This window comes from Xenopus laevis, chromosome 2L (assembly GCF_017654675.1).
Source record: "Xenopus laevis strain J_2021 chromosome 2L, Xenopus_laevis_v10.1, whole genome shotgun sequence".
Classification (NCBI taxonomy): domain Eukaryota; kingdom Metazoa; phylum Chordata; class Amphibia; order Anura; family Pipidae; genus Xenopus; species Xenopus laevis.
Window position 1 is genome coordinate 6,098,541 of NC_054373.1, and position 22,900 is coordinate 6,121,440.

Consider the following 22,900-nt stretch of genomic DNA (forward strand, 5'->3'; position numbering starts at 1 on the left):
CTTGTGCCTTTATATGGTCACAGAACAACCCCTCAGTGACTTCTAATATCCTTATCATTTACAGTAGGGGGTACATTATCCCTTATAATACATGAGTGATACTCAGAGTTCCCTGTATAACTCAGCCTGCAGCCTTGTGCCTTTATATGGTCACAGAACAACCCCTCAGTGACTTCTAATATCCTTATCATTTACAGTAGGGGGTACATTATCCCTTATAATACATGAGTGATACTCAGAGTTCCCTGTATAACTCAGCCTGCAGCCTTGTGCCTTTATATGGTCACAGAACAACCCCTCAGTGACTTCTAATATCCTTATAGTAGGGGGTGCATTATCCCTTAAAGTGATATCTGTGTTATTGCAAGTAAACACACATGAATGTAATACATCCCATTTGCATTGCCGTGGCAGTCACAGCTCCACAGGTGTATACACCCGTCTCTGATTAATTATGGAGGGTTCCACACTCAGACTTGATTACATTACATAGGAAACATATTGAACAATCAGCATTAGAAAGGGTTACTCCAGTGGAATAAAACGACAGAACGTTTAGGGCAGGCAGTAACACAATGTGACACTTTATGCCGCACACATCACAAAGGCTGCCCTTGTGTGAGCGTTAAGAACGTCTCGTTGTGTTGGAAGTTACGCAGCGGTTGGAGAGATCAGTTCACTGGGACGGACTCAGCCAATTGGCTTCTAATCCTTTTCGGAGAGAGAGAAATGTCCGAACAAACGCTAACTGATGCCTGATACAGTATAGGGCCCCCCTCTGTCCCAATCAGAATCCTTTGCATTTTTGTGTTGTGCGTTCCCTATGAATGGCTTGTTTCATGCTTCGCACCAGACACACAGATCCATTGTTTTATAAAGTGGAAATGAAGGGCAGCGGGTATTAATGCAAATAATATGAGCTGGAAGGAGCAGAGCTGGCTGGAGCGGTGGCCGGAGATCCGGAGCCAAGGTGGAGAAATACAATAGGGGTATTGGCCACCGTAACTGTTCCCTGCAGGGCTTTAACACTTTCTAAATGTGCTTTGTCCTTTACAGACTTGTATCAAGTGCAAATGGGATCATCCATGGGCCCTAACCAGAGAGGGGCCACACTGGGTTGCAACTCTAGGGAGTGAAGCAGCTGTGGGTCCAGGGTGGTCTTGTCCTTAAAGGGGTTGTTCACCTTTAAATTAACTGTTAGTATGATGTACAGATTGATATTCTGAGACAATTTGCAATTGGGTTTCATTTGATTTTTTTGAAGTTTTTGCCCAAAAACCCCCCAAAAAAGCGGATTTTCTGCCAAAAACGCAGAATACCCAGATAACTTCAATTTGATATAGGTGCCTCTCCCATTGACTTATACAGGACTTCAACAGGTCCGAGATGGCAGATTTTCGGGATTCAGGCTTTTTGCAGCATCAGGGTATAATATAAAATTCGACTTTCTAGTGAAAAAAACTAGAATTTTAGAGTTTTTACTATTCAGACTTTGATAAATAACCCCCTTAGTATTGTGTAGAGAAGGATATTCTGAGACAATTTGCAATTGGTTTTCATTTTTTATTATTTGTGGTTTTTCAGTTATTTTTAGCTTTTTATTCAGCAGCTCTCCAGTCTGGAATTCCCTCAAATATATAGTTGCTGGGGTCTTGTTCACCTTAGAAACTAGGCAGTGGTCTGAATGAGAGACTGAAATATGACTAAGTGAGGGTCTGAATAGGACGATAAGGAATCGCCATTCCTGAATCGCTTGATTTTTTCAAGTTTTTGCCCAAAAACCCAGAAAAAGTCGGATTTTCTGCCAAATACAGCCGATTGACTTATACAGGACCTCGACAGGTCTGAGATGGCGGATTTTTTGGATTCCTGAAACCCCGAAAAATTTTTGATTTTCTGCCAAAAACCCTCGATAACTTCTGTTTCATATAGGTGCCTCTCCCATTGACTTATACAGGACCTCTTTAGGTCTGATATGGCGGATTTTTATATTTTGGCTTTTTGCAGCATCGGGGTATAATAAATCTTGAAAATTCAAGTTTTTATTTCCCTCTAAAAATGTGACTTTTCTAGTGAAAAAAACTTGAATATTAGAGTTTTTACCATTGAAAGCTGGAAAGATGCAGAAGAGGCAGGCAGATAATTAAAAATTATAAGAAATAAATGATGAAGACCAACTGCAAAGCTGCTAGAAATAGGACATTCTATAACATATTAAGGGCAGAGACAGACGAAAAGATTCTGGGAGATAAGTCGCCGGGCAACAAATCGACTCTTCTTCAGGCAAACTGCCTGCCCGCCGGCTAGAATCTAAATCGCTGGCAGGGTGGCACTTGGAGCAATTTGTTTTCCGAAGTCGCCTAAAGTTACAACTTCGGAAAATGAAGCACTCCGAGTGCCATCCTGACGGCGGTTTAGATTCTAGCCGTCAGGCAGGCAGTTTGGGGAGATTAGTCGCCCGAAGAAGAGGCGATTTGTTGCCCGGCAACTAATCTCTCCAAATCTTCTTGTCTGTCTCTGCTCTAAAAGTAAACTCAACGGCGAACCACCACTTTAAGTACATTTCACCCACAGGTACCATCTCACTTGTGTCTCTAAATGACTTGCAAATTAGGGGACAGGTAGGGGTTGAAAGCGGGAGCACCTAAGTGCCAGCACCTTGCTGCCCATCATGAAAATATTAATGCCGGAAGCAGGCAAAACAATATTCCTGGGGGTAGGTGCAGGAGTCCACACTCCCTTTTTGGACCCACCAATATATGTGGTATGGAGAGCAGGATGCAAAGTGCAAAAACATGGCTGATTGGACCCAATTTTTGCTCTTTGCACTCTGCTCTGCACATACAGTTTTAAATGACACTTTCATTTTCATGTCTAAAGCAAACACTATGGCAGCTCCCATCCACATATGGATATATACATGCACCACACTCTCACACTGTACTGACTAGAAGAATAATTTGGATAATAATAATTAGAAATGCTCCCTCTTATTGGCATCTTATATCTCCACTGAGCAGTTGGTGCTGTAATGACTGAGTATCTCTGTATGGGGGTCCGTGTGTTCTCGTGGGGAAACTCCCAGCACCCCTTGTCCTTTTGTGAACTTAATCTCTTTGTCTCTGACTCCCCCCGATCGATGCATAAAAAACAAAGTTAAAGGAAATTTGAAGAAGAGGAGAATTTGTTGGGAAGAAATGAATAGTCGGAGCCGGGCAGCGCGGAGAGGCGGCAGCTCGTTATGTAACGGCACAAACACAACTGCCGGCTCCCTAATTGCCTGGAGAGAGAAGAAAGCCAATAAGGGAGACAGATGGAGCTATTGCTTTCCTCCGGATTTAAATTGGAGGAGAGTTGTGTCTGGCGGGTGCAGAGCAGTGCAGGCAACAAACAAGCATGAATAATACATAGGGAGCCGCAGCACAGGTCAGACTCATGAATAATGAAACAATCGCCTTCACTCCGCTCACATTTGTTATTGGACGGACGGAATCTGCAGAACTGCGGCGATTTATTTAGATTCCTCGTGGGTGCAGTAATAACCACCGCTGGGCTGGAGCAGACCTCGTGCGCTGATATCATTACAACTCCCAGCATCTTACAGTTGTCAGGGGTTACTCATTACAGGACATTAATACAATGAAAGAAAATATCATTCGAAGCAACTTGCCAATATCCATCATTCCTCATTCTCACTGGCTATATAGTGATGTGTAAATGTCCTTGATACTGAAACCAGTGTCTCTTTTTATATTGTCTGCACTGCTGGTACTGACTCCTGAAACAGCACAGCAAGCACTAACCAATGAACAGAGCTGGAAGGATAGTTACATCTGACTAGTTGAGAAATGCTCTACCTGCACCCAGCTTCCCCCCTCTGTTTATAGACCCCCACAAGGTCACCAATATTTTACCCACAATTCAAAAAGATTTTTGCAGAATTCTGTTGCTAATGTGTCATCCCCTGTATGTTCTGCCCAGTACTAGTCACTGCTACTATGTGCGAGTCCAGACTGTTACCCCAATGTTTCTATATATCTGTAACCTTGTTATGAGCTAAGGGGGCCCAGCCTGAAGGCCAGTTAGGGGGAGATTTGGGGTGAGTGTTTATTTGTACCCTGGGTACCCCTGGAACTATAGCAGGGTGACACCCCAATGTTTCTATATATCTGTAACCTTGTTATGAGCTAAGGGGGCCCAGTCTGAAGGTCAGTTAGGGGGAGATTTGGGGTGAGTGATTATTTGTACCCTGGGTACCCCTGGAACTATAGCAGGGTGACACCCCAATGTTTCTATATATCTGTAACCTTGTTATGAGCTAAGGGGGCCCAGTCTGAAGGTCAGTTAGAGGGAGATTTGGGGTGAGTGATTATTTGTACCCTGGGTACCCCTGGAACTATAGCAGGGGGACCATTACCCCAATGTTTCTATATATCTGTAACCTTGTAGCATTATATACAATAGGACTATAGAGACAAGTGGCCATATTCAGTTCTTATTATCTTGAATTCTTTATTTTACCCATAAATAAGACAAAACCCAGTTGTGTTGTTTGGAGGGAGTGCTGATGGGACAAATGTACAACACGGAGCTCACAGTAACGCGGGTATACATTGGGAGCAAGTATCTTTAGAGAAAGGCGCAGAAAGTAGAGTTTCCTGGTCACGGTGACACTGACAAGGCACAATGGGGGTCATTTATCAACACTGGGCAAATTTTCCCATAGGCAGTAACCCCTGGCAACCAATCAGATTGCTGCATTCATTGTTCTACTTGCAGCTGGCTTCAAAAAGCTAATCGCTGATTGGTTGCTATAGGTAACTGCCCGTGGGCAAATTTGCCCAGTGTTGATAAATGAGCCCCAGTATGTTTCCTAAGAAAAGGCAAAGGAATCTGTGATGGTCAAAAACAGCTGGAGGCGATGCAGAAGCCTCAGATGAACTAACTGAACAAAAGGGCTGATTGCCAAGTAAAAATGTCACAGATGTACTAAAATAACCAGTTAACCCCTTGTGTACTGCGGTTGACTTCCCAGATGTACTACATGTGTTGCCATTGTAGCCAGCTCTATGGCACGGGCAATTGGAGGACTGGTATTCTGGAACAACAAGGTCCATTGGTCAATAAATACAGAATAAACAATGACAGTGGCATAACATACCTTCCATCTATAGCCGATCCCCCCACAAACTAACTTTTGGATAGATCAGCCCATTTCTGGGTCCCACAGTAGTTACACGGGGGAGCACTATGGGATTTAAGCAGCAGAAGTAAAATACTGTTTAATCTCCCATCACCAAACTCATTATGTGTATTTCCAGCTTCCTTTTTATTGATTCCAATCACTCTCAAATACTCCCCAGCTCTGGGCAACATGTGAGCCAGGGTGGGGGGGAGAGTCAGAGATGGATGACCCAAATTAGGCCCGGGAATGTAATTCCGAGAGAGCAGGGAAGGCTTACAAGAAGCATATTGTAGACATCCATCAGGCACCTTCTGACAGCCCCGTGTCCTGGGGTTACACAGGAGATCAGGAGAAAGTTTAAACTGGGGGTGCCTGGAGGAAAGGGAATAGGGAATTAAACTAATGGTGGGGAGACACAGACAGAAGGAAACTGTAACTCATGGGCCGCAGGTTGGACACCTCTGCTTTAAAGTTATTTTGTAAATGTAATTGGTATCTCTTCACTGCTGATTCTATCAGAACCATAACACAAAGGGTTAAACAAATGCTACTTTTAATAGCAAATAAAGGCAGAAGTAACTTCACATATAAAGTAGATATTAAGAAAAAGTCACATTTTGGGCAGTGATACATTATTATGACCATTGGGAAGCCCTGAAATGCTACTGCCCAGATTTCCAAATTGTGGCGTTCCCTATATTGAAGGGAAAGAGAAGTGCCTGAGAATGCAGGAGGATGGGGGCTATTTTTTTGGGTGGGTCAAGTAAATCTTGTTGCCCTCAAGCTTATGTTAAAGAAAAAGTGGCTGAATGTACTGCTAGGGCAGAATTACATGCGTAAAATGCGCAAATGTTCCTGCCTATGTTTGGGCTACACTTGATGTATAAAACATTGACAGGCCGATGATACTGATCCAATAAGAATATATAGTCAATAAAGTACCCCCTCTTGTAAATTATAAGGATATTATAAGTTACCGAGGAGTTTTATGATCAAATAAAAACACGAGGCCGAAGGTCGAGTGTTTTTATACAAGTCAGGGAACTCCGAGGTGACTTCAAATATCCTCATATTTTGCAACAGGGGGTACTTTATCCTATATACTAACCGAAGGCCTATCTATGTCCCGAGTGGAGGGGAGGCAGATGCGCACGCAACTTCGGTTAGGATCTATGAGATGCGCGCGCAACTTCAGCCGAAAGACATAGATGCGGCCTTCGATTAGCAGATGTGCTGGAAGGTTAGGATCAGAACAGGTTAGGATCGGGGAGGCAGATGCGCTGGAAGGTTAGGATCTAGGGAGGCAGATGCGCTCACCGTCTCCTTCTGCCTCCCGCCGCCTCTTCTTTCCTGCTCACTCAGGCGGCGACCGCTGGAAGGTTAGGATCTAGGGAGGCAGATGCGCTCACCGTCACACTAGGGGAACCGGTTGCGTACCTGCACGAAAGTCTGTATAAGCGTCGGCCATCTTGCTACTCCTCTGCGACTTTGTCATCCGCCCACTGCCAAATCCGCCCACTAAAGTCTGTATAAGCGTCGGCCATCTTGCTACTCCTCTGCGAGTTTGTCATCCGCCCACTAAAGTCTGTATAAGCATCGGCCATCTTGCTACTCCTTTGCAAGTTTGTCTAATGGCGGCGCTAGCGTCACTCTAGGAGGGGAACCGGTTGCGTACCTGCACGAAAGTCTGTATAAGCGTCGGCCATCTTGCTACTCCTCTGCGACTTTGTCATCCGCCCACTGCCAAATCCGCCCACTAAAGTCTGTATAAGCGTCGGCCATCTTGCTACTCCTCTGCGAGTTTGTCATCCGCCCACTAAAGTCTGTATAAGCGTCGGCCATCTTGCTACTCCTTTGCAAGTTTGTCTAATGGCGGCGCTAGCGTCACTCTAGGAGGGGAACCGGTTGCGTACCTGCGTGGGTGGCCATTTTTAGCAAAACGGGCTATATTATCTCCAAAAAATATTGATGTTGACATGATAAACAACCAAGTGATTGCATTACTTCCTGGACAAAGCTGTGTCTTTCTGAGTACTGACTGTATTGATTCTGAAGACGAAAGTGAGAAACTTAACTTCCCATTAGAATATTTAAACACTATCAACAATGCTGGATTACCACAACACAATCTTATACTCAAAGTAGGAACAATAGTCATGCTGTTAAGAAACCTTAAGGGTAGGGGCACACGGCGCGATTTCGCCGCGATTCTGCGCTAAGCGAGTTGTCGCTGCGTTTTTTAAGCCGAAATAGCTTTGCTAACTTTGGCGCTGGCGTCAATGCAAATCGCGGCGAAATCGCTGCGCTAATTCACACGCGGCGATTCGTTTTCTATTGTCGTCCGAAGTTGCCTCGCTGAGCGTTTCCGGGCGACAGTAGAAAAAGAATCGCCGCGTGTGAATTAGCGCAGCGATTTCGCCACGATTTGCATTGACGCCAGCGCCAAAGTTAGCAAAGCTATTTCGGCTTAAAAACGCAGCGACAACTCGCCCAGCGCAGAATCGCGGCGAAATCGCGCCGTGTGCCCCTACCCTAACACTAAGCAAGGTTTATGTAACGGTACACGGTTGGTTGTGAAGAGCATGAGACAAAATGTTATCAAGGCAGAAGTGCTTACAGGATCCCATAGCGGTGATACTGTTTTGATTCCCAGAATTGACCTTACCAGTTCTGACCAGGAATTACCTTTTAAACTTAAACGACGACAATTCCCCATTAAGGCTGCATTTGCCATGACAATCAACAAATCACAAGGACAAACATTGGATAAAGTCGGCATTTACCTATCTGAGCCTGTGTTTGGTCATGGTCAACTTTATGTTGCATTTTCAAGAGTGCAGCGTTCATCTGATGTTAAAGTCAAGATTTTAAGTACAGCTCACCAGGGAGAACTCATTCAAGGACAGGAGAACATTTTCACAAAAAATGTTGTTTATAAAGAAATTTTTCAGTAACACTTTACTACCAATAAACTCAAAATTTAAGAATTCTAATAGCAGATAGGTAATAACAAGCAATAGGCACAGATTCACTCTACATCCCCACAAATTAGCGTCGCCAGTTGCTGCCTGGGGATGCCGAGTAAATCAGCACCCATCACATTTTGCTGCCTCACTGTTGTTACCATTCTTTCATTAACGATTCTTTAGAGAATCGGGGGTTTACTGGTTTATTATAATACACAAGTTTCAGTGAGTCATGTGACAGAAATGACATCACTACTCACCGTTTATAACTGATGACATCACTAGTCACCGTTTATAAGGATATCATTTACAAGAGATTAATGGCTTTTGTGTATTATATGTCTATAATGTACCTAAATGTGCTCCCTTTGTCTGTCCCTAGGTAAGGAGATGACCTGGCTGGGGGTTCTGGGTGCAGTATGGTGAGAAGACGGAACCTTCTGACCACCCTGCTGATTGTTCTGCCATGGGCGCTCCTCTTCACTCTGTGGCACCAGCACCCAACTACCCGCTACCTCAACCTTCTAAGAAGTAAGATGATGATTTATATATCTGTCATTCCATCCATCCATCAATCTACCATCTATACTATTTATACATCCATCTACCTGCCATCTATTCATTATCTGTCTATCTGTCTGTCTGTCTATCTGTCTGTCTATCTATTTATCTATCATCCATCTATCCATCCGTCCATCGATCCATCTATCTATCTGTCATCTATCTATTATCTATCTGTCTGTCTGTCTATTTATCTATCTATCATCTATATCTATCTATCTATCTATCTATCTATCTATCTATCTATCTGTCATCTATCTATTATCTATCTATCTGTCTGTCTGTCTATTTATCTATCTATCATCTATATCTGCCTATCTATCTATCTATCTATCATCTCTCTCTCTATCTATTTATCTATCTATCTATCTATCTATCTATCTATCTATCTATCTGTCTGTCTGTCTGTCTGTCTGTCTGTTTGTCTATCATCTATCTATCATCTATCAATCTATCTATCTATCTATCTCTCTCTCTCTCTCTCTCTCTCTCTCTCTCTCTCTCTCTATCTATCTATCATCTCTCTCTCTCTCTCTCTCTCTCTCTCTCTCTCTCTCTATCTATCTATCTATCTATCTATCTATCTATCTGTCTGTCTGTCTCTCTATTATCTATTTTTACTTTCCTTGTTCTCTCTCGTTTTCCCAAGTGCAGGAAGGTTTATGTTGGCTCATTCACGCTTCGTTTGCTCTTGGCTGGTATCACTATCCATCACTCTCTCTCTTTTTATCTATTTCTTTCTGCCAAATAACGGGAGTTTTATTGATTTTGTTTTTTTTTCTGTAGAAAATCTATTGAAGGGTTTGTTGTGCTTACAGGATGATATAATGAGTGCATAGATACTGTGGGAGAGCGACAGTGCTGTGTCCTAAGCATTTTGCAGCCCAAGAGAGATTTATATAGTCGGGCACTAGCTCCTGGGTTCAGTAGAATTTGTTCCTATTTCTGAACGCAAATAATTGTTGTTTAAAACCATGAAATCCCCGCTGGGCCTGGTATATAAACAGAGGGGGTACATGAGTCACATCTCTGCAATTAGCAGTGCAGCCCAAACCTGTGAGACTTACAGTGATCTCAGCAGGGGTCTCACTACCCACCATGGCATTTTGCATTAGTAGAATTAGCCCTTTGCCTTACTGTACACACTGCCTTACTGAATACAGAATCTTACAGCTGCAGCCCCTTCCCAAAAAAGAGAGGAATGTCTGCAGCAAGTTTAGCACCTGGTGATTCCCCGATGTGCCGGTGACCATTTCCAATGCAGGAGCCGAATATGTTACAATCACACATCTGTGTATCACACACCTGAGCCAATGGCAGATACTATACAGCCCCCTGGTGCCTGTGTATTGGGGAAACTGCCAAAATCAGCTTGTTCTGTACAGCGGGTAAAGTGTGTGCCCTTCTATACACAGCACATTGGCACAGCAGCCAATTATTATTAATATTTTAATAGGACCAGACTGGGAATTTGTCATATTCAATAGACTGTCACTATTTATTGGGCCGTTGGGGGGCTGTTCGGGCCTCGGTGTGCTTGAAATGCCAAGGCCTATTTTGAATCCCAGTCTGGGCCTGGTCCTTATTCGATGATCCAATAGGCTGGACCCTGGGAAATGTTCTCTTATACACGGTGCAATCAGAGAAGACATGGATCACCTAACTGCCCTGATCTGATTGGCCAGATAGTAAAACGTGTGGGCCCAGCTACCTATAGATTGGTTAGAGGGGTTTTTACCCTCACATCGTTGGATTGGCCATTAGTCTGTCCAAACTCTCAGATGAGGGACCTGTAATGATGACCGTGGAGAAGTGACCAATCATAACAGTCCATGTGAAGCAGTTTAGGCCTATCCTGTACAAGAAATACACAGTTGGTCCCCCACTGTCGACAGCACACAACATTACTCACAATTCACAGAAGGATCACAAAGGAAAACAACTCTGACCAATCAAAAACTATCATATCCCTTCAGTTAAAAACTACTTCAGATACTGGTAGAGCCATGGCCAGAAATGTCTCTCTCTTAGCAGGAAAATGTTTATTCAAAAAGGCCAGAAAATGTCTAAATTTATTAAAAAATGATGTGACCTGTGTTAAACCTGCCCCATAGACCCACCAAGGGCTGCTGATATTCCTGTGGGAGAGAATTGCTGATTTATTTCTCCCTTTAACCTTGTTTATTGCAGAAGATGCAGGTGACAACTCCACATCCAAACCTCTCTTTCACAATGTGACCCCAGCTAAAGAGGAAGACTTACACTGTGGGCACCAACATGCTACTCGTGAGACCCCCGTCGTTGTCCGGACTTATGTTTACTCTCGTCCTCCCCCTTGGTCTGAGGATATTCCCACCATCTACGTCATCACTCCCACCTACAGCCGTCCAGTCCAGAAGGCTGAGTTGGTTCGACTGGCCAACACTTTCCTCCATGTGGTCAATTTGCACTGGATCGTGGTTGAGGATTCCCCGCGGAAGACCAAGCTGGTGGCCAATTTGCTGGAGAAGGCCGGGATCAACTTCACGCACCTGAATGTAGAAAGCCCACGCAGCTTGAAAGTAGGCCTGTCTCGGATGCCTTCCCACAGTCCGCGGGGGACCACTCAGAGGAATTTGGGCTTGCGCTGGCTCAGAGACAATATCAATGCTTCCAACCCACCTGAAGGGGTGGTCTACTTTGCAGATGATGATAACACTTACAGCCTGGAACTCTTTGAGGAGGTATTGCGGTGGGATTTATGCAGTTGTAGTTAAGTTAAATTAGCCTTTTTTTTTATCTCATATAGCTACAGTAAAGCCTATCCACCAAGCTGTGCAGGCTCACTTTCTGTGACTATTAGCTTTGCAGGATTGGCCAGATTCCTTGCTGAAGGCTCCATTAAATCCATTTCAATTAATATGCCCCTGAAATGGAACCAGTTGACTCAAACATTCAAATTTGCATGCATGCAATGCTGCTTGGTTATAAACACTGGGCAAATTTGCTCCTGGACAGTAACCCGTAGTAGCCAATCAGTGGTTTGCTTTTTCAGCCAGAGGCAGGTAAAACACTGAAAGCAACGTCTATGGGTTGTTGTGCAGGAGTAAAGCTGCTCAGTGTTTGTAAACGACCCCTAGTGCCTGCACAGCTCCCTAGATACACTTTACAGCACTTCTTAGGCTTAATTTAATTATAATAACCATTTAACCATAATTTAAGGATGAATGTTAAAGGGGTTGTTCACCTTTGAGTTAACTATAAGTATTATGGAGAGTGATATTCTGAGACAACTCGCAAATGGTTTTCATTTTTAATTATTTATGGTTTTTATGGTATCTGGTTGCTAGGGTCCAAATGACCCTATTAACCATGCATTCATTTAAATAAGAGACTGGAATATGAATAGGAGAGGCCCTGAATAGAAAGATGATTATTAAAAAGCAGCAATAATGATACATTTGCGGGTTTACAGAGCATTTGGGGTTTTTTTTTTAGATGGGGGTCACCCCCTTTTGTAAAATGAAAAGAGTTGGAAGAAAAAGACAAAAAAGACTGAAAAGATGCTTAGAATTGGTCATTCTAACATACTAAAAGTTAACTTAAAGGTGAACCACCCCTTTAAGGAGTAGAGTACCTAGGGATGAGATCCCTAATTTACAGAACATTTACATATTTATATTCCTTTACATTCATTCTTGCCACCGACCACCATGCCTTATGCCCTTCTCATTCCCCGACTCTGTCACCTTTTTCTGTGTATTCTGGGCAAATGACAGATGTCAACCAACCTCAGTACTGTCGTCTAATTAACATAAATGAATCAGAAAAGGGCTAAATGGGCAAAATAGCTCAGCGATTTCCAATTTACATATTTTTTTTTGTTTGTTTCAAAGCTGTTAAGATATTAATCTGTTTGCGAACTGCTAATATAGTGAATTCTATAACAACAGTGCCACCAGCTGGTCATTCCCTGTAATTTAGATACATTTAAAAGGAAAACAGAGAACTGTTCTAATGTTCATCTGCTCAGGAAAGAGATCAGAAGACCTTTCTCTTGTCTTTCTTTAGCAGAGCAACATCGGAACAGTTCTGTTTTTCTACTGAATGTATTTCTTTGTTGCCTGCACCTCTCCCGATTCCCATTATCTTTCCATCCCACCTACAACTTTACCTGTGTTCATGCTTTTCCTATGACTTCCCATCTTACTGCTATCCTTCCTATATACCCTATACCATTATATGGCCTTCTCAATCCAGCTCCTCTCTCTAATTTAATTGGTTCTTCTTTCCATCTCTCCCACACCTAACTAGGGATGCAGGATTCGGTTCGCGATTCGGCCTTTTTAAGCAGGATTCTGATTCGGCGAATCCTTCTGCCTGGCCAAACCAATCCTAATTTGCATATGAAAATTAGGTGCAGGGAGGAAAATCACATGACTTTTTGTCACAAAACAAGGAAGTAAGAGATGTTTCCCCTTCCCACCCCTAATTTACATATTCAAATTAGGATTCGGATTTGGATCAGTATTCGGCTGAATCCTTAGCAAAGGATTCGGGGGTTCAGCCAAAAAAGTGGATTCGGTGCATCCCTACACCTAACCCTTTGCTTTTTGTCAGCGCCGATTCAGGAGAAAACGCCGCCTGAGGCGGCTCCTGCAATGCCGCCCCCCTCCCCGGTTTACCAGTCGGAAGGGGAGGCAGGAACTCTAATGCGGAGATCGCAATTGCGCTCTCTCGAATTAGTAAAGCCAAATTTCCGGTTTAAAAAACGGAAATTCGTCTCTTAAAGGTACCAGGAGCGGCTTTTTGCTGCCCCTGGAAACCTCTCCGGCGTGCCACCTGAGGTGAGTTTCTCAACTCGCCTCGTTGGCGGCGCGCCCCTGCTTTTTGTCCTCATTTGCCTCTGGTACCTCTCCCCAAAGGCATCCCCTTCCTGCTGCAAAATCCATCTTTCATCCCTTTTTAAACTCACCAGTCCTGGCGGCTTTCCATCTTCTTTCCCCTCCTTGCACCACCCTTTGATACCTCAACTCTGGGTCGGACTGGGCCAGCGGGACACCGGGAAAAAACCTGGTGGGCCCCAGCCCTCGTGGGCCCCTGCCGGCCCAGACCCCCTCTCCCAATCTGCTGGCCCTACAAAAAATGTTTGAGGTGCCACGCAGTAGGGGGGCCCAGGACAGCACCCTCCAGTCCGACCCTGCCTCAACTTTGCCTTCTGCCCCCTGCTGTTCCTCAATACTCAATAACAGCAATGCTCTTTCTGCTTATACTGTGTATAAAATGTTTCATTTCATCTGATTTTCCTCCTTCAGAGATAATTTTAGCTTTGCTGTTTAATTGTTTACCTTTCTTTGACTTTGCATTTCTGACTTGATGGAGTGGGGGGTCCCAGCTGTTACCATGGCAATCTCTGTTCCCTTTGGGGGTATGAGAGGCAAGGGCTGTTTTAACGTAGCAGGGAGCCACATATATTTCTACAGTTCCGGCTCCGAATGCAGAAAAAGCCGCAGTAAACTTTGCATTTGGGAGAGAGAGGATGACGGGTTCACAGCGAGGAGGGAAAAACACAGATTTACAGCCGAGAGTAACAAAGAGCCCAAATGATGCATTATTTAGAGGCTTTTCATTTACGCTGTGCTGCGGTGAATTTCGTTTTTTAATGATAAATGTTCCGGCTGATTATGGTGCTGCCCAGTAGGGACGGATCTGTCTGACGTGTGTTATTCTATAAAACGTATTTATGTCACATGTGAACTCTGGAATAAATGCCGCCAACGTCTTCTGGCAATTTCCTTAGAAGTGAAAGGGGAGCATTCGGGTAACAAAATAAGGAAACACTTAAATATGCATTTTTGCACCATGTGTGGGGCAGACTAGAGCAGACATTAGTCTTACAGGGGGTTGTTCATCTTAAAATTAATTGTTAGTATGATATAGAGAGTGATATTCTGAAACACTTTGCAATTGGTTCTCATTTTTTATTATTTGTGGAGTTATTTAGCAGTTTGCAATTTCAGCCATCTGGTTGCTAGGGTCTAAATGACCCTAGCAACCATGCATTGATTTGAATAAGAGACTGGAATATGAATAGGAGAGGCCTGAATAGAAAGATGAGTAATAAAAATTAGCAATAACAATACATGTGTAGCCTTACAGAGAATTTGTTTTTTAGATGGGGTCAGTGACCCCCATTTGAGAGCTGGGGAGAGTTAGAAGAAGAAGGCAAATAATTTATAAACTATACCAAAGAAAAAATGAAGGCCAATTGAAAAGCTGATTAGAATTAGCCATAATGCAACATACTAATTGTTAAAAAAAATACCTTTACAAGTCAACCCATAGCACATGGACTCAACCCATAGAACAACTGAATTCATCTTGTAGACAGACAAAATAACTATTGCTGCCACTAGACATTTATATCCCTTATGCTGAAAGCAGGCTCCTATCACTCACACAACCTGCCTGAACTGTCCGGGTGACTCCATTAATAAATAGATTGAGAATGTATTTTTATTAAAATACCTTTAATTAGGACAAAAACTATTTACACACTGACGATAGATCCTATTTAACGCGAGTATATATATATAGAGAGAGAGAGAGAGAGAGAGAGAGAGAGAGAGAGAGAGAGAGAGAGAGAGAGAGAGAGAGAGAGAGAGAGAGAGAGAGAGAGAGAGAGCTCACACATATATATCTATATATACAGTATATCCCAAAAATGGCAGATACGTACCAAGATGTTCTTGACATGGTTATTGGAATTAATTTACCAGACATGGGCCAATATTGATGGAAGAGGCCATCACTCATACATGTCTAATAGACTCATGACTCGATTGAGAGTGGCTTAGTCAGCAACCAGTTCCTGCTCATGCCTGGCCGGCTTTAGTTTATATTCAGAAGCATCAAACTCAGTTTAAATTAAACCATTAAATCCTCATCAATTTTGTTTACGAAGATTTTGATTTCATTCAATTATTTGCTTTTCTCTTCTGCCTCTCAATATCCTAAAGTGTAAAACGACCCTCTAAGCCTAAAATGAAGATCAGTGATTCCCAGCCAGTGGCTCATGAGAAACATGTTGTCCAACAACCCCTTGGATGTTGCTCCCAGTGGCCTCAGAGCAGGAGCTTATTTTTGAATTCCAGGCTTGGAGACAAGTTTTGGTTGTATAAAAACCAGGTGCACTGCCAGTCTCCTGTAGGCTGCCAGTCCATATAGGGGCTACCAATAGCCAAGCACAGCCCTTATTTATCACCACCCAGGAACTTTTTGCATTCTTGTGTTGCTCCCCACCTTTTTTTACATTTGAATGTTGTTCATGGGTAAAAAAGGATGGGTATCCCTAATGTAGAGATTAGAAGAATGGGGCAAATTCACTAAGCGCCGAAGCGATGAACGCTAGCGTTATTTCGCTAGCGTTTGGCATTTTCGTTACTGCGCAAATTCACTAACGAATGCTGGCGTAATTTCGCTAGTGTTACTTCGCACCCTTACGCCTGGCGAATTTTCGCTAGCGACGTAACTACGCAAATTCACTAACGCGCGCAGTGTACTGAACGCTACCTTTTACGCTAGACTTCCTTCGCCATCTCAGACCAGGCGAAGCGCAATAGAGTAGATAGGGATTGTTTCAAAAAAAGTCAAAAAATTTTCTAAGTCCCAAAAAACGCTGGCGTGTTTTCTACATTATGGGTGATAGGCTGAAAAAGATCGAAAAATTTTTTGGGGCTCCCCTCCTTCCCCCCTACATTTCCTGACTCATGGCAACTTACCTAGACAGTGGGCACATGTGTAGGGCAAAATAAAAATTTTATTTGATGAATTGAAGGTTTTCTTGGCATTTGTAGTGCTGATACGTATTCCTCCATTGAAATTTGAATTTGGCGCCCTATGCAAATTAGCCTTCGCTAGCGTAACTTCGCTTTACATAGCGAATCAACGCTAGCGCAACTTCGCAAGCTTACGCTACCCCTGTGCGCAACTTCGGATTTTAGTGAATTTGCGAAGGGCTGGCGAAACTACGCCTGGCGAAGTGTGGCGAAGCGCGGCGAAGTTGCGCCTGGCGAAACTACGATTGTTAGTGAATTTGCCCCAATGTCTCTCATGTCTCTCTGTGTCTCCTACAGATGCGCTACACCAGGAAAGTGTCAGTTTGGCCGGTGGCATTTGTAGGAGGACTACGATATGAATCTCCGCGGGTCAGTCCATCCGGCAGAGTGGTCGGCTGGAAGACTGTTTTTGACCCTAACCGCCCATTTGCCATTGATATGGCTGGATTTGCCATCAGCCTAAAACTAATACTTGAAAGACCTCAAGCTAATTTCCGACTGGAAGGAATAAAGGGTGGATATCAGGAGACCAGCTTGCTGAAAGATCTGGTGACCATGGATGGTCTTGAGGCCAAAGCAGCCAACTGCACTAAGGTGACTATCCTTTTTCATTGTTAAAGGGCAATAAAATGTGAACCTGTTGGATGTTGTTGACCTAAAACTCCTTTGGCTGTTGGTGGGACACTGTAGTTTGAATGAGATTTGGAGATTAGAACATAAGTCAACCCTGGATGTAGACCATCTAAAAGACTATAATGCAAGCGTATCTAAGTATCTAAGCATTTTAGATACTATAATGCAAGCGTATCTAAAAGTATAGATAGTTTTTTAGATCCAGTACTTTTCCAATGATTAGTGAGACTTGTAAGTGATTTGTAAGGGACTATTTCTCATTTTTTTGTAACTTAATTCTTAGGTTTCAAAACTGAGTGAAAATGCTGCCCAAACCCGCAGAGAAGATGCTTTGTAGATATTTGTTGAGCTCAATCTTTTTGATTGCGTCATTCATTTTTTGGAAGGGGAACTAATGACATCTGGCATCATTCGTTAAAATTAGGAACAAAAGCCTTCTGTTGATGGCGCGGTTGGATCCCGTCCCTGTTTCCGATATTATTGTCTATCAAGCCTCTGTCCCCTGCAGCTTTTGTTAACTAGATCTCTGATTTATCTGCACGGAGTTTCCTCATTGTTTCATCAAGTAATTACATTTGTGTGTTCCCTAAGCCTTGTGCCATTGGTTCCTGGGCACCGTGGGTACATTATTATGATACATCTCTCGTACTCAGGTGGCATAATAACAGGATCCAAGATGGGCAAAGGATGTTGGTAACCCCAACCTGAAAACTCTCTTGGAAATCCGGAGCTGGGTGCAGCACTAATGGATGCAAGACTGCCCTGTTCTTATGTCTGCCATAGAGTCCGCAGTAAATACAGGGCTCTGTTTTAACCTGTGCAAGTTAGAGGACAGGTATGAAATGGAGACAGAACTGTATTCAGGGGTGGGGGACAGAGCGCAGAGACCTGCCACAATTTTCCAAGATGCAGGGCACAAAGTGCAAAAAACAGAGAATTTGCACCATTTTTGCACCTTCTGCTTATTAAATAAACCCCTAATTTATTCCATCCTTGTGGACTTAGGAGTTCTGTTGCCTTTTGCCATCTTTACATTCTCATTTCTTGTCCACTGCCTGTCCCACTGCTGTTGCGTGACAGGGGGCAGGGCAGAGGGGGCCCTGAGACAGCAGCTCCGATGGGCCCCCCAGTCTGACCCTGGCTGTCCCTCCCTTCTGCCCCCTCTGCTGTTGCTTATTGACCCCTGCTGTCCCTCTCTATTGCTCTGCTACCAGGCTGCATATGTTCCCCTATTCCAATATTTTAGGTGTTAAAGGGCATGTAAAGGCAAAAAAAATAAAATCCAATTGTTACTTTCTTTAATGAATCTCCAATATACTTTAATTAAAAAATGTGTACCGTTTTTATAAGAAACCTGACTGTATGCAGTGAAATTCTCTCTTCATTTACTGCTGTGGATAGGAATTGTCAGACGGCCCCTAACTGCTCTGCAGGGAAACAATCATACTTATGAACAGCAGGGGGAGCCCCCGCCTTACTTCCCAGCCATGCAGAACTCAAGCAGCTTTGTTTATGATGATCCCTAAGCAGCCCAGACCACACTGAGCATGTGCACAGTCTTGGTCTTGAAAAGATGTTTAACAAAGTTACAAGATGGTGACCCCCTGTAGCCAAATTTGGAAGCATAAATTATTTGTTTGATTAGGCTTGTGGTGCAGTAAGTTCATGTTTATATTTAGTATACAAATACAGCATTTTTAGCCTTATTCTATTTTAGACTTTACATGCCCATTAAAGGGGTTGTGTACCAGAAAGATCACCAGAAATAATGACTTTTTCCAATTACTTTCTATTTTCTATTTGTGACCGTTTTTCTAATATTGAAGTGTAAAGTGTCATTTTTTACCTTCTGAAGCAGCTCTGGGAAGGGAGGGTCGCAGACCCCCAAACTGTTCTAAATTGATACATTTAATGGATACATTTCTTAACTTTGTCCCTGCTGAGCAGAATCTCTGGGTTTCATTACAGGCAGCTGTTAGACTTGATACAATAGTTGCTGATACTCCAGAGATGCTGCTGAGAAATGGATCAGGTGTCTGCACCTGAATTACTGAGCTGCCAGACTCAAACACCAGAGACAGGGACATTAAATATTTTGAAAAATCAGTAAAAAAAATAAATAATGGAAAGTAAATGAAACAGTCTTTATTTCTGGAGAACAATCTGAAAACAACTGAACTGGAAAAAAAAGGCATCCCCTTTAATATGATCTATTTCAGACAGGGTTTTGGGAAACACACCCAGAGCTGCTTTAACATTTCTTGAGTTCAAATCATCCATTAAACATATACAAAAAGCATTAGTGCCCATGTATATTTTCTTCTGTCAGTAACCATTATCAGCTTCTTCAAGTCTAGGTAATACCTGAATAGAAAATGACCGCAGAGATTTCAGCTCCATATTATTATGATGATGATGACAGTATGTTTAGCCTCAGTGTTTTACCCCTCTCCATTTCCTTGTCTCATGGGCTGACTTACTCCTGCTTAATAATTCAGAAGGAATCGATTTGTCGTTTTTGTCATTCCGTTATAGGCAGATACGTTGAAGAGAGGGGGTTTTATAGTAAATGGTTGTTTGCCACCTGTGTGATGCTTTTAGCAAAGCAGCTAATGGCCTTGATCAGGCTTTACAACTCCCCTAGTCTAATATAAAGACATTCCAGCCTTGTTCCCAGTGGGCCTTCAGTTCTGCTCACCCAGCCCTCAACACTTTCCCTTTCACCTATAAACCTTGCTTTCTTTTTGGTCAAAAATCTACAAAGACTAGTTCCTCTACAAACCAATTTTTTCGAAAAAAATTTAGGACAACTTAAGCTCTAGGAAGGATTAGGCTAGAAATACTGCATGGTTTGTTTTGAGCTTCTCTACCAGTCCACAACAACTGAGAAAGATCTGTGCCCCTGAAGATGCCCCAGTAGCTCCCCGTCTTCTTTTCTGCTGATTCACTGCACATGCTCTGTGCTGCTGTCACTTACTGAGCTTAGGGACCCACTCACAAAATACTAGAGATGCTCCAAATCCAGTATTTGGTAGGGATCTGGCCTTTTTCATCAGGATTTGGATTTGGCTGAACAGAATCGAAAAAATTCACATGACTTTTTGTTAGACAAACACAGGGTCAGATTGGGCCAGCGGGAAACCGGGCCAGCAGGGGGGGCTGGAGGGGGGCCCTAAGACTGCAGCCCCAGTAGGGCAATCTAGTCCAACTCTGCACAAACAAAAAAGTCAAAGAAATTTTCCACGTGCGATTCTCCTTCCCCCTGGTTTCTCTAATTTACATATGCAAATTAGGGTTCAGATTCAGTTCGGTATTCAGCAGAATCGTTCACAAAGGATTCGGAACATCCCTAATATATACAAGCTAGATAAATAATAAATCCAAATTCATATTACATGGCTGCATAGAAAGCAGTAAACTTTGTATTTATTGAATAAATAATAATCAGCCCTGGAGCATTAAATTCTATGACAGATATAAAATTATTCTTTACTGTTGTTTTGATGATTTCCCATGACCCCCTAAGCTTAGCTTCTCAACAGCAGCCCAGAGCCCACTGAGCATGTGCAGTTCCACTGACACACAAGGGAGTGATTTATCAACATCTGAATACAAATTTTTGTTCAAAATCATATCTTACAAATCTTACAAATTTTAATTATATTTTCAAAAACTCAAATGTTTGGCAATTGTTAAGCATGAAAAACTCGAATGTAAAACTTCGGCAGCTAAAAGCTTGCAAGTTCATGTAGGAGTTGTCCTAGGCAAAATTCAAGCCATTTTTGTAATTTCAGATTTTACCATTTTTTTTGTTTTTCTGAGCTTGTAAACTCACAAATTTGAGTTTTTTGAGCTTGTAAAATCCCAAATTCAAGGTATTCAGGTTTTTTTTTCCAATATTGTATTCAATCGAGTTTTTATATTTGGATTTTTCAATAAATAAGCATAGATTTCAGGTTTTAATTGTTTTTTTCAGGTTTTAATTGTTTTGAAGTACAGGTATGGGTACTGTTATCCAGAATCCTCGGGACCTGGGGTTTGGATCTTTCTGTAATTTAGATCTTCATACTAGAAATTCATGTAAACATGGAGTTTTTGCCTCAAATACGTATTAATTATATCTTAGTTGGGATCAAGTACAAGTTACTGTTTTATTATTACACAGAAAAAGGAAATCACTTTTAAATTGATTTGGATAAAATGGAGTCTATGGGAGATGGCTTTTCTGTAATTTGGAGCTTTCTGGATAACAGGTTTGTGGATAACAGATCCCATACCTGTATAAAACTCCTCTAAAACCTCACAAATTCGATTTTTGATAAACAAGCCAAAAAGATGCCTTGAAACAAAGAAACAAAAGATGGCCTAACAAGATCAGAAGAATTATGGCTGCTGTGAGCAACTGGATCATTATTGATATAGGACTGCAGACACTCTGGGCTGGTACAGTAAGTCCAGTATATAAAATACAGCATATTCATGTGAATAAATGCCAGTGAAGCCCACAAGAGACTAAAATAAAATGTAGCTTTCATCAGGATTTTTTGATCATCTGAACATTTGCCCAGCGTGATACACGCTTAATTATTTACATCCAAAAGCCTCTTCCAAGCTTTTTTCTACCCAACTGCCTTTGGAAGATGCTGAAAGCAAAACATGTGCCTTCTGCTGATTATAAGGAGGCCATCTGCCCATTACCCGCACTTGGCTCCCTATTAGTCAATTAGGGGGAACAGTCCGGCTAAACAGCTGATGATGCCGTGTGATTGTTGAGTAAGTAGAATGAGATATGAAAGAGACACAGATGAACGGTGTAAAGGAACAGGGATGCATAAAACTTCCTTTTAGCCTCACCTACAGTTGGGATTATGTAGAAAGCAGATGCTCCATACTGTGATGTCCTAGTGCTATAGGTCTATTGCTGGTTCTACCACATGCAGCTCAATGGGGTGAGTGCAGAATTGTTGGGTTCAGTCTCAACAAGGGTCCCCTCTCCTAACAAGTCACCCTGTTTAAGTTTCTTGGACAGCAAATAAGAGGTCACCTCATTTGATACTTGATCCCGTTGGAAGGGCTTCTAGACATGTCTAAAACATTTCCCCCAGAGCTCAAACATGTTTTCATTCAGGTTGAGTGCCAACTGCTTTTGGGGCCCTGGAGTTTGGAAGCATCTGAAGGGCACATTCCAGGCTCCACTAAAAAATCTTTTAGGGTCCCCCATCCCCAGTATAAGACTTTTTTTCCACAAAGCAGTCACATGCAATCAATAATCCCAATACAGTCAGTGCTGGAATTGGGGAGGGATACACAGGGATGCCAACCCTTCACTTCTTTATTTTTGTGATATAGCAGCCCCTCAGAGGGGATGCACACGTTTTGAATCCCAGAACTTTCTTTTGCTCCTCTCCACTTCTGCATGCAAATAGAATGCAGAGGTAAAATATATCATTAAATAAACAGAGGATAAAAGGAGAGAAGGGATTGCTGGGAGAGAAGTAGAGAAGAGATAGAGAAGTGTTAAACAGATGAAGAAGGTGGAGGTATCAGAGAGGGTTATAGAGAAAAGGAGAGAAGAAGAAAACGGGAAACAAATAGAGAAAATGAAGGTATTAAACAGCAGCAGATTAAGGAATAGTGAGAGAATGATATATATGATATAATCTAGGGTAATAAAAGAATATGATGGGGTTGTGCTATGTTATGACCCACAATGCACAGGCAAGGTGCTGCGTTTGCAG

General features: G+C 42.6%; 1 protein-coding gene across 1 annotated transcript in view; it reads left to right on the forward strand.

The window, feature by feature from the left end:
• Positions 1 to 22,900, forward strand: part of b3gat1l.L (beta-1,3-glucuronyltransferase 1 like L homeolog) — a 57,702-nt gene that overhangs the window by 28,080 nt on the left and 6,722 nt on the right. Inside the window, 3 exon segments of the mRNA NM_001094610.1 lie at positions 8,534 to 8,682; positions 10,903 to 11,435; positions 16,827 to 17,123. Coding sequence (NP_001088079.1) covers positions 8,571 to 8,682; positions 10,903 to 11,435; positions 16,827 to 17,123 — 942 coding nt within the window. The 5' untranslated portion in view covers positions 8,534 to 8,570.